General features: G+C 35.4%; 1 protein-coding gene across 1 annotated transcript in view; it reads left to right on the top strand.

Annotated features, from left to right (window-relative positions):
* Nucleotides 1-15,945, top strand: part of MMP16 (matrix metallopeptidase 16) — a 283,386-nt gene extending 267,441 nt beyond the window's left edge. The window contains exon 10 of the mRNA XM_010952046.3: nt 6,086-15,945. Within this exon, the coding sequence (XP_010950348.1) occupies nt 6,086-6,420 (335 nt within the window). The 3' untranslated portion in view covers nt 6,421-15,945. The remainder of the gene's footprint in view (nt 1-6,085) is intronic.
* Nucleotides 15,946-17,044: the final 1,099 nt, after the last annotated feature.

Below are 17,044 nucleotides of genomic sequence, written 5' to 3'. Positions count from 1 at the left end.
ATTAGAAGCTGCCATACTAGGGCTGTCATGTTTATTTTAATTTTCCTTCCTAGATTTGCGTTTAATATTATGCTCCAGATACTTTTTAACCTCAATCTATTTTAGTTTATAAGAAAAAAGTAAAGGTAAAGGAAATTTTTTTTTTAATTAAGGGTGTAAATACCTTTGAAGTAACCTCACCTATTTTCCATTAAAATTCCTATAAGGATAATTATTATAAAGATAATAATAACAAACATGCATGGGATAGGAGCTAGTGACAAAGAAGATACGTTGTAAGTGTGGGCTGAGGCACAAAGACATTGGTAACACTGCATGTTGAGAATTACAATTTTTCATGTATGCCTTTGGCCTTGAGTTTCAGCAAACAAGGAAGATCCCAGCTCAATACAGTCAGGCTGGAGCGGATATATGATTGCTTAGTAACAAGAAACAGATCAAAGACCTGCCCACTTCCCTTGCTCTCCACCTCAGGGTTCAGAATTCAGCCAGATCCTGAGTGGAAAGTTAGCCCAACAATGGATAACCAATACTCCTGTATCTGTTGGCAGATGTAAAGTCTGAACATCTCTCTCCTCACTCAGGGAGGAGTAAGTAGGAATAAACCATAATAATCATAATTCGAAATAAAATGTATACACAATATTCTAGAACAGAGGAAAGGGAAGTAGCATCAAACTGAAATACAGAGACAAAAAACTTACCCTCTCAAATTAGTTCTAACAGGAGCCACACGAAAATAATACATTATGTCAGTTCTCCATAGCATGAAAAGTCTGTATATATACAACAAGAACAAATACATCGCATACAAGAGCAAAATTAAATGCATCTAGAGAGAGGAAAGAACAAAAAGATTCAATGAAGAAACAGGGGGAAATGAAAAATAAACACTACCACTGAAAACAATGACCAACCAACGGCATTATGCCGGAGTTTAAGAAAACTTTCCACTGAGTGCAAACTTGAAGGAACTGAGACCCAATATGAATGATACCAATCAGAAAAGTCAAACACAAACTGTGATTTGACCACTGTTACAGGCCGTGTTACACGACATTCTCTGTATAGTGTCCCAAGGTAAAACACTGTAGGCAGAGATTAAATCAAAATGAACCTTCAAGCCCTGATTATAGCACTGGCTGAGAATTATAGATTTTTGTGTTTATTCTGTTGGTTCAGAGAATTAAAGGACCAAGATATGGCCTCTATGTGACAAAAAGCAGAAATCCACAGAAAAGGACAGTTAAGATGAAACCTATCTGTTTGAAATAAAAAGGAAATCAATACGAAAGCGAAGGAAATCACAATGCAGTCACACTGAAGGCAGTAAAATATAACGAAAAAAATCTTGAGCAACTATGCAGATGCAGGTGGAAGGGACAAAGAAGTGAAAAAAAATATGAAAGATAAATTACATGGAAGGCAGAAAACTGAAATCATACCCTAAAAATTGTAGCTGTCTCTAAGGAAGCAACCAGTGGGGAGAGGAGATTTCTTGAGGTGAATCTAAAAGGGATTGTTTCAGCCCAGATAAATCCAGCTCTAGCTAGCATTTACAGAATTTCTACCACTGTTTTAGATTGCCTTCACTCAGAGTTATCACACACTAGACAAAATTATGTGCAAAGAAAATTAAGCCAAGAACTTACTAGTGATTAAGTCTAGCAAATTTGATAATAGTTGTTTTTATTTTATTGCCATTAATATTCTAAAAGAAGTATAAACTTTTATAATAAAAATAACTTTTAAAATAACTAACAATTATTTCAAAAGACTGAAAAAATATACATAATCTTAATTCTTTAGCATATTAACTGGTTTCATTTCCCCTTTTTCTATTCACAAAGCCACTAATACCTACAGTTGATTCAGTTTCTCTGGAAATAATTCATAATTATATGAAAATAATAAAAACATCTTGCTGCATCTTGCCCCATGATTTTTCATATTCTTGTCCACCTGAAAATCATATTAGTTTAATGTAAATTGTTTTCTTATATTCAGAATGTAATATTTCCTTTTTATATAGCAAAGGATACCTGTAAAATCCTGGCAGAGAAATGAAGCACATTGGAAGAATTATTGCTTACTAATGACAAAAAACTGCAGGTGAAACCTCAGCATATCTATGTCTTCTTCACCTTAACTTGGTCCGACCCCCCCACCTTTGATATCTTTCAACACTGAGCTCACTTTTGATATTTCAGGAATCCTTGAACATTCTTTTTTTGGTACCCTGTCCCTTACACTCAAAATCTCATATTACTACTATCAACATGTATGCCTATTATCCCCTCTAGTGCAAACTCTTAAGATACAAGTACATAGTAATAAACATTCAATAAATATTAGTTGTTGAAATTAATTTTATCCTTTCCACTACTCTAAACATTCACTCCCTGAAGAGCTAAAGGGGTGGAGATCTATGTATTTGAAACCTTTGTTTAATAGGGTTTCAATATTACTCAATAGGATAGCAATATTAATCAGTCCAGAAGGTCTCAGTCTAACTAGCACATTCTCCACTTTTCATTCTCTATTCAGATCTCATGCTCATGGCTTCTTACCTTGAACTCAAATTTTGCACAACTTCTTCCCTTATGGTTGTTATAAAAGAGACCAAGCTCAAATTATTAAGTAAATACATTTTTATTTGTATTTAGACTCAAAGTAATTCCTTAAAGGATTTTTTTCCCCATTTTTAAGGTTGACTATGCCTTCCTGTAATACCTGTTGACACTAATTCTGCCGCTGTGACCAGGGAAATATGGATACGTGGTGCCTACCATGTGTCAGTTGTGCTCTGTAAATTCATTAATTTAATTGTCCAAAACAAATACCTCTTTGCCTCATTTATTATTATTTATATGTGAGGAAACCAACATCAGCTAATTTAGGTAAACTTACTCATGTCATAAAAGTGGTAATATTATATATCATATCTAAAGTTTAAAACTAGGACATTCTTGCATCACTGAATGTGCTCTGATACACACTTCTCCACTCTCCTCCAAAGAGGAAGAATTGATACAGCTTTTCCTACATTGTATCATTAGGTAACTGACAATCTGTCATGCAAGGCTAAATTTTTCATTTTGTCCTTCTAGGTAAACCTTAGACTTCCTCAGAATGTAGCTTCCTAAGCCATCATCCTCCCAATTTTCACTTGTAACCCTCTTAATTCAATAATTTTCTTATTTTCCTCTTTTTTTTTTTTTAGCCCCTGAAAATAATGATAATAATCTGACTGATATTTGGTCCATGCAAAATTTAGTGAAATGATTTCTTCTTGCTTTTGGTAGCATTTTAAGCAATGGCATGCGTTTTTAACATATAGTAAAATTACAGTAAAGAATCACTGCATTCACCTTCCTTCAAACTGATTCTACGTTAGTTGTTGTCAAGTCCCACCTCCTAGGTACTCTTTATTCTCTTCTTAGAAAATGCAGTTTTAAGGTTGATGTAAGATTCTACTTTTAACACTGTTGCGTTTTATTTTACTGATTGCATACAGCTCCACTTCTAGCCCGTTAAAATGGTTTTGACTCAATTCTGTTGGTGTATTAATTCTCTACACCCACTCTTGCTTGCTGTTGAAATCTACAACTGCCATTCAAACAAATACTTCCACTAGAGTCAGTGTATTCATTCACATTTATTAAACTCCCAATCTACTACAAGAGAAAAAAACAATCAAGTAATACATTCCAGCTCCCTGATTCCTTTATCAGAATGTCTCAAAAAAAATGGTAATTTAGATGAGAACTCTCAGTAAGCATAGCAACTACAAGGTTGTAACATCAAAACCACTCATAAAAGAAAATAAAAGTACACAAATGTTTCTCCAACCAACTGACATTTCATAAATGGCAAAAAAAAAAACCTTAAATTATTGAGTAAGATGAATTTGCAGGATCAAAGTTTGACAGATTTATCACCAAGATTCCAGGCTACTTCTTTTCAAATACTCTCATTCTCTTAACTTCTGCTGGTGAGACGTCTTACCTCTGACAAATGTATTCAGTAAACTTCAATTGTACTTCTGTATGTGGAGTGTATTACTATAAAATTTGGCCTGCAGACCTGATAAATATGAAAACGGAAGCTTCTGAACTTTTATATGATACCCAGTAGCTTCATAGTCATTAGCTTTGACTAAAAATTAAAGATGAGGACACTTCCAGGTGTTGGTTCCCGGTTTATAAATATAAGAAGTGTGTTCCCCTGTTTTGAAGGTCTGTTTAATTCTAGATCAATGTCATTATTCAGCTATGATCATCTAATGCACTGTTATTTGGCAGGTCCTCAACATTTCTTCATCCAACTTGTTGAGTAATTGCATTGGATTTCATTAGCCTGATCAAGTACCAGCTCCCTGCAGAAAAATTTGAATCTACATACACCTGTTTTCACTTGGCAGTTTGCTCTGATTGCAGAACTGCCCTTCAGAACTAAAAGCAACAGCAGATTTTTATGTGATTGAACAGAATGAAGTGACCTGAAGTGATGGTCTATCCTGGCTGGAATCTTTAGAGAGATGTCAGAGTTTTTTGTTGTTGTTGATTTCAGGAGTGATACTCACAAGGTGTGATGTTTAACCAAGGAGTATTTGTTAAAAGACGAAACTCTTTAGAGGATCCAGTCTTAGAAAAATCACTAAGCTCTAAAGCTAGACCAAAATTTAAATCCTGCCTTCACCAGGACTGGGGCTTGTCGTTTTATCTCTGAGCCTCAGTATCCCTGCCTGAAAAGTACAGGTAGTTCATTCTACCTGACAGCGTGTTTATGAGGATTAAAAGATGCAATTTACTAAGATTTTAACACCATGATTCTTTCATAATAAGGGATCACTAATATAGGGGGGAAAACCTAATTAATAATTATTATCTCAAAAGTAGGCATACTATTCAAAATTTGATAGCTCCCAAAATATAGTTTTTAAGTGATTATAACAGTACCACCTTTCTCCTTAGTTTCTTGAATTTTATCTGAAAGCAAGAATTAAAATGAAATCACAAAGAAACTTGACATGAATGAAGGAGCTATAGACAGAAAGAAAAAAACTGAATTTGTACCCAACCAAAGTGACATAAAGTTAGAGAATAGTCCTATGAAAAACACACTTATTTGTAGTTTAATTGTCATAACGTTGCAAAGTTATTATCTGCATCCATAATGTTGTGGGACATAAACTGTATGTGTTGCTGGCTATTTGAGCCTTCCATATACCAACTCCTCCCCCAAGGAATATATGTTCGTTGGAAATATTAAGACAGAATTATAGATTTATTTATGTTATTAATCCTTTACTGTGAAAGAATTGATAGTGGCTTTAGAAGTTCTATAAAATATGACTAGGTGATAAAAATTTACCATAAGCTGAGTAAACCAGAAAGTTGAAGAGTGAGGACATGAGCCAGGGCTGAGTATGAAAACTGCACAAAATCAGCAAAATTCCTGTTTACCTATTAAAATTCCTAGAAGACAAAGGAAATCATCTCTAGTGTCATGATTTATGACGTGTGATGATTTCTGTTCCAAATGGGAAAAGCAAACGTGTTTTTTGGGAAGGATACAATTCCTGATACTAAGATGATTAGAAGTTTCCCTTGAGAGGTTCCACGGAGAAGCCACCTTATTACATATTGTGGGGTTTCCTCGGTGGCCATCTGAGGGCAAACAGGGCTTTCGTTGCAGCATCTCTCAATATAAGTTGATATTCTCACACTAATGTATAAATTCTGTGCCAGCAATCCTATAAGCAAGCGATAAGATAAAGTTCTGTTTACAGTCTAGAGGAGAAGAGGTGTCCAGCATAGTCTTTCAACAACCGTGTGCAAATCACATTTCCCTCTCTGGGCTGAGCTTTTCCTAGGCATTTGAGGGCACAGTTCCTGGAGCCCAACAGTCAGATCCATGACAACAGACAGCTGAGCTGGAAAGAGTGTTTTTCTTCCTCCAAAAATTGAGTGACCTGAAATTACATCTTTTAAGTAGCCTCTTTCCTTAAATTTTGATACATATACACTTTCACAAATAAGTGGTTCCTATGTATGTGTGTGTGTGTTTCCTCCCCTCCCAGGCTTTACGTATTTCTACAAAGGAAAGGAGTATTGGAAATTCAACAACCAGATACTCAAGGTAGAGCCTGGATATCCCAGATCCATCCTCAAGGATTTTATGGGCTGTGATGGACCAACAGACAGAGACAAAGAAGGACACAGCCCGCCAGACGATGTAGACATTGTCATCAAACTGGACAACACAGCCAGCACTGTGAAAGCCATAGCCATCGTCATCCCCTGCATCCTGGCCTTATGCCTCCTGGTCTTGGTTTACACTGTGTTCCAGTTCAAGAGGAAAGGAACGCCCCGCCACATACTGTACTGTAAACGCTCTATGCAAGAGTGGGTGTGATGTAGGGGTTTCTTTCCCTTTCTTTCTTTTCCAGGAGTTTGTGGTAACTTGAGATTCAAGACAAGAGCTGTTATGCTGTTTCCTTGCTAGGAGCAGGCTTGGGGCAGCCTGTTTTGGGGCTGCCCTTTCAAACCCAGAGGGTCGCTGGTCCTGCACATGAGTGGAAATGCACTCGTGGGAAGCTTCCATGATGCACAGTCTGCTGTCCCTCAGTCCTTTGTCTTTCTTTGTCATTCAGTTCTAGGCCTTTCCTCTGCACGCTCAATGCCCAGTAAATGTCAGGATTAACTAAAGAAGAGGAAAAATGAAGAAGAGGTTCTTCTTAAAGGTTTCTAACACTATGTTTTTTTTTTTATTTTTTTCTGAAATCTGAGCCCATTTCTGAGGGGAAAAAAACAAAATGGAAAAACCCACGAATTTTTGCTTTAAAGCAAAGAAAATTAAAAAAAAAAAAAAAAAGAGGTTAAACAAAACACCCACAATTGAACTTTCAGGAAAGTGTGAAGACCCAAAACAGCTTTGTCTCCAAAGAAGATAGCTCTCTGACGGCTATGGATGGCCTCCTACGCTTCACTTCTGTCAGGTGGGAGACCTGGAATACACATGTAGGACTTCAGACTGTCGGCACAGCCATTTCCAACCAACAAGGGGCCAAAATATCTGCAATATAGTAACAGCCTTAATAACACATCAAATTTTCGTTTTATACAGCTGGTTCTCAGCTAAGTCCTGAATGTTTCATCACATTTATATTCACAGCCGTATTCAGGCAGGACCTTTGAATTGTTTTGAAGTGTTTCTAAACCCCTTCTGGCCACTTTCCCCTGCGTCATTGTGATGACCTCCCCAGATCGCATGAGACCATTGCCCCAGGCCTTCCCTGGGTCGGTCAGGGATACCCGTCGTAAGTGGAGCAGGAAGCAGTGTGTCTTGAAAGTGGTTTAAAGTGCAGTTACTTTATCAGGATATGTGGCACTAGCAATACATTGGTGTAACCCTTTGAGAACTATCAAACCAGCTTTCAGAGTCTTAGGATCCTCAGTCTTGCTAATCTGGGAAATTACAGAACTGGGCACTGGTGAAATCAGACACAGGTCCAAGAAGTCCAGGTTTTTAAAACAGATATCCCATAACCCCATGTACTTTTTAAGTGATTTACAGGACGACATAAATGCATTTATAACAAACAGAAATGATGTTACTTGCCAAAAATTTTCTGGCAAATAAAAAGGTATTTTATTAAATATCTTGTAAGAGTGAAATTTTCTTTGAACAACTGATGATAACAGCCTGTCCTTTTTGTTGTTGTTGTTGTTGTTGTTGTTGTTGTTGTTGGAGACATTGAATTTCTGTTTTAAAATCCATTGCATGAAAATTCAGTCCGCCGTGGTACATGCATTTAGCACTGCCATCTTAAGAAAATGAATTCCGACGATGACTCTGAGTGGGTGTCTTCCAGTGTATGAGCTATTACTGTCATACCATAGTTCTCAAAGGGTTAGTGTGGCTTCTGGCATTTAGCCATCCATTTGATCGCTTACAGAGCCGAGAGACCACCAAAGCATTTCATTGTTGAGTGTGATTTGTCCTAACAGCAGTATTGTCATTTTCATGTGACCTGCAAAGCAGGTTTGGATCAATATTTTTTTCCTAGAGAAAAGTCAGCAACTGACAGACCTCTTTATTGGTTTTTAGGAGCTGCTTCTTGCAGTGAAAGGCTTTGCAGCCACTGGGCTGTGAACTTATTAGAGATGGTCAGGACGAATGCACCCAGGAGTCAGACATTGGCTTTGTGTGAAAGCCAGCTTTTGAGGGTATTAGCTTTTGAAACAATGAATAGCTTGCCTTGAACTTGATTATTGATCTGTTGGCTGTCATTAACAACAACTTAAACATTGTCTTCTGTGAAAATTTTCCTTGAAGAGTCCTGTTCTATGTCTTTGCCCTTTGACCTTTAACTTGCAAACTGGCACAAACTGAAGGAAATCTGGTGTTGCTTCTCCATTGGAATGTTAATTGTTCTCTGAAAACCTAGTAAGCATGAGCTGTTTCCTTAGAGTGGAGGGGGAAAGGGTGTTGCTGGTGGATCCGCAGATGAACACTTTGCTCTTCTCATGCACACTTTAAAAATGCCCTCTTATTAGAACTGACTTTTAATTCCCCTTTAATATAATTTCAAGTCTAAATTCATCATTTTAGTACAAATATAAAACTATAGGGGAAAAAAAAAGAAAACCTCAAAATACTTGAATGGCCAGTGTGGCTTTTATATAAAGATGGAATTTTATACGAGTGAAAATTTCTTACTCATTTGCTAATAATACACATTTCCAGATGATTTTTAATGAGTGTAGGTGTACATTCTTATTTGGAAATGGATAGTCTGGCTGCCTTGAATTTGTATTTATACTCAACAAAGCATGAAAATTAGAATGCCTTTCGGTAAAACTACATGTTTGTGATTTGGTTGGGGAAAATATTTTGTAATCATGGATGGCATGTTGCAAAGCCTTTCAGATTGTTATTTCTTATAACCAGAACATATATAATGTAAGGCTAAGAAAGAACAGTTAAAAAACAGGAATGACTTTACAACAAACCGTTATGCAATGCAGACTGTATTTTGACAGGATGATGGAGACGATGTAAGAGAGGGCCAAGAAAGCAAGGGGTGAGGACGAGGATCAGCCCTGTAGCTTTACTTCAGTGCTTCCATTCGAGACGATGCTAGTGTTATAAAGACTTAGTCACTTCTACTGAGCATGGAGGACCACATAATTAAGATCATTTAAACAATGTTTGCTTGTGGGAAGTTTTAATCTTTTTAGGACCTTGATGCCAAGGGGGGTGGAAAATGGGAATCGTATTCTGCTAAATATTGAAATGAGGAAATATGCCTTTTTTGGGACACGTGCAAATCATGGCAGAATTCTATCCACCTGCATTGAAAATTGATTTTTTTTCCCTCTAAAGTGAGAAAGAAACTAAAGAAGCAATCTTTTGCCTCTTAACTCATTTGTCACAATATCCTGATTCATCATAAGACTATGGGTACATAAGGGCTAGGAAATAACCATATGCATTAAGAAAGGAAAGACTCTGTCATTATGCTTGAACTCTGAAAGTGTCATGGATGAGTGTTGGGCTATATTTACTTGAATATGAGATGAGATTTATGTGATAAGAAAAGGCATGTGTATGGCTTCTCTCTTTACTAGAACATTTAAAATTTCAGGTTGTGAGACTGCAAGGTAAGAAGACATTAAGTACAAATATTGGGATTCTATTTGCGTATTGTACACCAGGCACTTTGTAAGTATGGTTGCTGACTTTTCTTCCACTTGGAATTGGGGGAAAATATGTCAATCCTAATGGAATAGTGAAAGGGAGAGTGACTAATTGGCCTGGCGCATAAGAATAACGATTCAAAAACAATGTGAATAATAAATAAAATAATATAATGCACCAGTTCAGTATCAATATCACACAACCTATCAAATATTTTTCATCATCCCATCACTGACAGCATGGAAAATTCAGACCTAGAGTTTCAGAAATTGAAATGAAAACACATTCACAATCACAAAAAATAATTCTCCTTGTGTTTCATTATTTCTCATTACTTTAATATACAACCAAATGTAAACAAGGTAATGTTTTTAACATAAATTAACTATATAGTTTATAATATTACCCAAATATTACTGTTCTATATATATTATTAACTAGACTGAATGAAGTATTAAAATAGCCCATCAGTCTGTATTCTCTATAAATCCACATTAGGCCGGTAGAGGAGGTTGTGAACTTAACCATTGACCTGTTTCAGAACAAAGTGTCTGCAACATGACATTTGAAACAGGTTAAATGCAGACGCTCTTTACAACTGCAAAGGTAACACGGATAAATTAGAGAAACATTATATGATACTAGCAAAGAAAACTTCTGTTATAAATCAGAGGGCAAGGCTTTTCTGAGTCAGATGTAATAAATTACTAAGTAATAATTTACAAAAATAATTACTAAGTAATAAAGGATAGAGACTGATTTACTGAAACAAGCAAATGTTACTTTTACTATTCAGGTTGCTTGTAATCTTTTTCTATTGACACATAATTCGTCTGTTTCATATACTATATACTTGTTTTTATTCACTTTCTGTGGGTAATTAAAGAAACACAATGTGGTAGACAAGAACACTGCCCAGTTTCACTGGTAGTTCCACTACACGGATGAAGCATATATACTGGATCCTAGGGATTGTAATATAATACTTCCAAGTGTTATGTCTTAGGCTGGTATCTCTAGGATGCTACAAATGCACACCCACCCTTTGTGGCTCTTACAGCAGAATAACCAATATGTCCAGATTGACTAAATTCAATGTGCTACCTGAAAAGGAATAGATGTTATGATCAAACAGACTGAATTAACCCAAGAGTCATGAAAAAAATTTTTGTTTTTTTAAGTTTTGGAATTATTTCCAGGAACTAATAAAGGCAGTGATTGACTGATAGCATTGAGTCTGTGAGATTGTAGCATAAACCGAAACAGCCTTGTGGATGGTGGTAACATCTTTTTCAGCAAGTAGAGCAGAGAGTTCATTTAATTTTTGATGCTCTCAAGAACACATTCCAAAATATCACAGATGTCAACCAGAAGGTGCCATCTAAACCAAAAACGTTAAATTCAGATGAGCTATTACAAATAGCTGTGCGTACAGTCTTACGCTATCACAAAAGATTTCATGTCCATAATAGTAGAGAATCTAACCATTCTGTTGCATCTCATGTACCTTCCTGGCTGATTTACTGTGACTGCAGGTTATGACTGCCAGGGCATATGTATCTATGTTATAGAGTCTGTGTTGCCTAGTAGGGTACCATAATGACACCATAAAAGTCATATTTAAAAATTAACACTTCATATAATAAAGAATGCAGCAGCAGGCATAGCACCACACCATAAGGAGGAAAACTAAATGTTCTATTTCTTGTTATGGAAATGAAGGAAAAGGAAAAATGAGTCTTTTGTAAAATAGAAAAACATACTATAGCATTCCTTAATACAACTGGAAATTTTCCTTTAGCAAGTATGAAAATTGTAGAAAAAATTCAACTTCAAACTCTTCACGCTAGTGATGAGTATGTGATGCATCATTGTATATAATTAGTGGTCATTAGCTGTTACCCTGCGCAAACACATCTGATACTCATGCACTGCCTTCTAGGCCGAAAGTGTCAAAGTTAGATGCTCAGTAACCTCAACTGGAAAGATATATATATATATATATATATATATATATATATATATATATATATATATATATATAACATTTTATATATATATATGATATATATATAGATATAATGTTAGAATCTCCTGAGAAAAGCCATTTCCCTAGGATAGAAATTTACCTCAATAATCATATAACACAAAACACTTGACAGAATAGCAAAGAAGTTGCCTTAGCGTTCTGGTCTCATGTGGTCGTAACCTTTGTCTTCGATTAGTACTCAAATCATTTTTCATTTGTTTCCTTTGGTGTAATTTTTGAAATGATTATGATACAGTTCAAGTAAGATTAGTAACATCCAATTGCAAATATCTCTTTCAACATTTCATATATGTATCTACTTTGACATTTAAACCAATAGTATATAAAGCCTAAGAATGAACACTGATCTGACAAATTCACAGAAATTGAGTGAAAAGCAGCTGTGAATTGTAAAATTTCTGTCAATTTTCTGGTAGAATACTGAAGCATCAGCCTTCAATTTTTAAACACAGTTGTGAGCTTATAACTGGATAACATGTATCATGTTTTACACCAATGCTAGTTCTTTATGCTAAGTAAGGGTGTAAGATCCTGAGTGCTGTAATTCAGCACGTCACAGGTACTCGTAACTAAAGCTCTTTATGGAAAATGAGGACATAACCAGTAATTCATGGCCAGCGCATAATAAGTATAAAAAGTTATGTGTGGAAGCTAGTTCTGAAGATTTCTGAAAATTCTATGCCTTTTCTCTTCAAGGAGCAGCATGTCTTAAAAGGTATCTTCTTAACATTGGACTGGGAATAACGTTCAAGTTTGCACTCAAGTCCTTACTTTCAATAGCCCACTGGACAGAGCAGGACAAAGACGTCATAAACTAGAATGTTGTGCTGATTCCCATCACTTTGCCACATGCTCTGCTACAGAGCTATTTATAATGCCCTTTAAGAAGGGAGAAGAAAATCAATTAAATATAAATATGAAAATATGATAATCATATCATGTTAGGCCACTGAGCTTCAGAGCAAGAGGTCATTAACCCTTATTTCATATAGAAAAACCAGGAGAGACTAGTAAACATGCAAAAAATGACTAACTTTTTGACTTAGAGATGTTTCTTGAGTATCTTATCCACTTGTTTTTTATCCGTGAACAGATGTCACTCACAACCCAGACATTTCTGTCGCACTTGGTCTGTAGCTAGGTTGGCTCCCAGATTAAATACTCTTTGACACAGGCCTTTTCTATACATGCCTCATAGACGGTGATGCTTCTGTGAGAAGTGACTGCACAGCAGGATGCTACTTCCTAGGACAGGATCTGGTCCTGCTTGTAACTTGCCACCTTTCATATGAATGTATGTTTCTACATTGGCCTCTCTTGCCAAGACGTAGATGAATAAAGCTTGGTATGAGCTGTCCATCTGAAAGGTCACCAGAATGCATGGTTCATTTGCTCGTATGTAATGCCAGTTTGAACTTGTCCCCTCTCTCTTCTTCGACAACCCCATTGCGAAGGCAAAACATACTTTCCTTGAATGACGGATTCAGTCCTTAAATCAATGTCATAGTTTTTGCTACCACTGAAATAACACCACAGAGGCCACGTTATTAGCTGTCTTCTTCTCACAGCTCTTCAGTATGTAACATTGCCTGGATAAAATTAGGTTTTTAGTTCTTTTTGTCACTTACTCCTTTTGTCTCTGACATGGAGTCCATTATTCCTTTATATATTAAAAAATACACTATTTCACAATTTAGTTACTTCCAAACAGACATGATTTCCAAACGAGCATGTGTGTGCCTGTTTTTCTGTTTGTTTTTTGTGTTTTTTCTATCCCTCAAGTTCTGAAATTACTTGTTTGCTTTCTGTTTGTCACCCCAAACTACAGGTGGTTGGGAGGGGTGTATTATTTTGTGTTCTTTTATGCAGTCCGTGCTTATATTTGCTTTCCTGTAGATTTCTGTATATTTATACCTTGCCCTCTCTCTCTTTTTTTTTAAACAGAATTGATTTTCCTTTCCTTTTGTGTGAACCAGAATTGAACAGCATCAGATGTGGTGCCTGAAATTATGTGTTTGCTCCTCAGCTGGTTTTTTTTGTTTGTCTGTTTATTTTTCCTTCACAAGTTTCATGCAAAGACTTTGGCCCTATAAATTTCACAGACCTCCCAATCTCTTGCGTTGGATTCTAACTTTGCTGGAGCTATTCCCCTGAGAAAAGTGAAATGCTGAGGGTGAAGGCAGTTGTCTGTTGATAAGACAGCTAAGGGAGTTTGCTTTTGGTGAATGTATCTTGAGTAACTACATAGGAAAGAAGATACCAGAATACAGTGTTCCATTTAAGGCGCATCACGGGTACATAAAAGCCTAAAACCTCAGTTCTTTGGCCTATTTCCCTTTATGTGTAAATTACATATATGTTCAAAAGAGTGAGAATAAGAGAATTGGGGGCATTATAGTGGCAGCTTTTTGCTGCATTGGTTTTGACTGCATCAGCGTTTCCATTGTGAACCTCTATTTTCAGGGGTTTTAGAGATTCACCCATAAAAATTTGCTTCAGGCTTAGAAGTCTTGAAAGATTTTTTTTGTTTAGGTACATAATTTTAAACCAATATAGTTTGTTTTTATATTATAGGAGGGAAGTAAATGGCGTTTACTAGTTCAATTTTGTGCTTATATAACTTTTAATAAACTTAATTTTTTAATAAAACATAAAATCTAATTAGTCCATAGTCTATTGATGGTTTTTTAAAAGAATCAATTATTGACATAGAGAGAATTGTCTGCTTTGTCAGTATAGAAACATATCTTCAAGATGTTTTAAAACTTGTAACCTATATTAACATTATCTTGATTCTAATAGTGGATCGATATGATAATGAATGCAATTTATGCCATCCATATGAGCTATCTGGTAATATAGATTTGGAAATATATAGTATATTTAGTAAATATATACATATATTTACTAGATAGATTAAGGGGGGCAAGCTCCCATAAATTTAGTTGGTCAAATAAATGCCATATATATTTTAAAAAGTTGCACAGAATTAGATGCAAGCAATTGCAAAGGAAAGTTATCTCCTGGGTGAAGAATACACATTTTATAGCTTCTTATGAAAATCATCTTTTTCTATATTGCGGTTATGGGAAATTGAAGGAATTTAATGCAGACTTTATTTAAATAACATTAAACTGTGAAGCAGAGAGAAACACTAGGAAATTAAATACTTAGGCTGTTATCTTTTGGTTTTTGACAATACTTTTATTAATTCCCCATGATGTTTTTGGTTATGGAGAGAGTATTAAAATCTAACTTGAAATGTCTGGGTTGCTCACATTACACTCAACGCTGTTTCATTAAGTGTTTGATAATATGGAGTCTTCTGTGTGCAAGGAAAGAAACAAATAACACATTTATTTGCTGAATGAGTTTTAAGGTTTGCAAGTTGTTAGTGGGTTTTTTTTTTTTGTTTTTGTTTTTTTTGCCCACATAGGGTTCTATACATTTATACCATCTTAAATCCGGCATATCTATATATATTTCTTTTTTCAGATAGCTTCTACTGACAAACACAAAGCTTGTTTGTGTGCAAATATAAGGCTACATAAATGGTGCTAAAGTGTATTATGACTGTCAGATATAATCAGGCAAAATTTTGTGGTGCTTAAATTAATTTTTTCATTGATTTATTGATCAATGCATTGAATAGTGTTTATTATTCACCAGTTGTCTTTTATCAGTGAATCAAGGCCTCATAGCACATGTTAAATACGATGGTTGACTAGTCTATGTAACAGCTCACCAAGCTACTAGCTCTTTAATTCCTTATAATGTTGCGTCATTAAAGGTCAAGGGGTCATGATATTAATCTCATTGCTGTAGACCATTAACATGACTAGATTTTTCCACCAAGTACTTATGTTTACAATGCTATAACCCTTTGACTGCTGCGGCAACCTTTAACCACAAAAATGTCACAAGCTAGAATCATCAGCATGGTTCTTGCCATGGCAATCATAGCGTTAAGGGCTGTGCAGTGATTTGTTTTGTATTTATTAATTTATATTTATTTTGTTTCCATTCAAGGAGGGGATTTTTGGGTGGGGCAGTTTTTGTCTGCTGTAAGTGTCTTAACCTAGGGAAGGGTTAAATGGCTTTTTATACTATTGCCATCTTCTGTATTTACCATCAATCCATTGTGTTGTAATTAAAAAAAAACTCAATAAATAAGAGAACAGAAAAATTGTTCATAGACATTGTGCTTTTACTCAATGAATGATATACATACATATATGATGGGTAGTTAGGCTGTGATCTACAGGAGTAGATAGCTTTTACTGTCTCTGTCTTCCTAATCGATATAAAACAGAAAGTGAAAACCCTAAAGGAATTTAGGCCAAATCTCCTGTCTATTTGCCTGAAATAGCAAATATATTTAACTGGCCATGTCAACTGGAGAACTGTTTAACTAATGACTAGATGCATATGGCTGTGACCAAGGACAGAAACAGGAAGTGTTACCACCTCAAATGGGTTTCAGGCAAGTACCCATGAACATAAGATACGTTACCACTTGATTTCATCACCACTTGACAAAAATCAAAATTATTTTTTGGAAAATTTTTTGGAAATTAATTTTATTGATTAAAGTCATTCATCATGACTGTCTAGGTAAATGTAATCAAAGGAGTTAATTTTGATATCAAAAGTTTTTTGGCAGAACTCCATTTAAGGATTTTTTTCCTCCTTCTTTTTCTTTTAATGATTGGACTATAGTAAAGTGAGGCCACGAATAGAGAACTGACTCACAGAGTGAAAACAAGAGTAACGATGAGCATTTTCATATTTAATATTTTAATAAATTATTTTTTCTTAGAATATCAAGTAGCTGCATGTAATCAAGTTCTGAACAAGTATTTCCTGAAAAAGCACGTCTAATACGTATCAATAGACCCAAAAAGTCATCTGAATTTTCAGAAGTATTAAGAAAGCATATTGAGAATAAAGTAAAATGTGTTCTCTTGTGCAAAAATCAAGATGCATCTGTGCACCAAAAAATTAAAGGTATAAATTTTAATCCACAGACAACAGAGGATCTCTGAAACAGAATAACAGACAATTACGGGGGTTTAATTGTCTGAAGCAATAAACAGTAGACTAGAGGGACAGAGAACTGTTTGTGTTAAGTCTTTGAAATCCCTGGAAATTTGGAAATCTTTCTCAAAAAGTTTAAAGGAATATTCACAGATAAAAGAGTTGTACTTTTGGAACATGTCAGCATATAAAAACCTACAAGATTGAGCCAACTAACACTATAGTTTATTTTTACTTGTAGAAGGCTTT

Source organism: Camelus bactrianus, chromosome 29, assembly GCF_048773025.1.
Source record: "Camelus bactrianus isolate YW-2024 breed Bactrian camel chromosome 29, ASM4877302v1, whole genome shotgun sequence".
Lineage (NCBI taxonomy): Eukaryota > Metazoa > Chordata > Mammalia > Artiodactyla > Camelidae > Camelus > Camelus bactrianus.
Note: the sequence above shows the minus strand (reverse complement) of the source record. Positions and strands in the feature narration are given on the sequence as shown.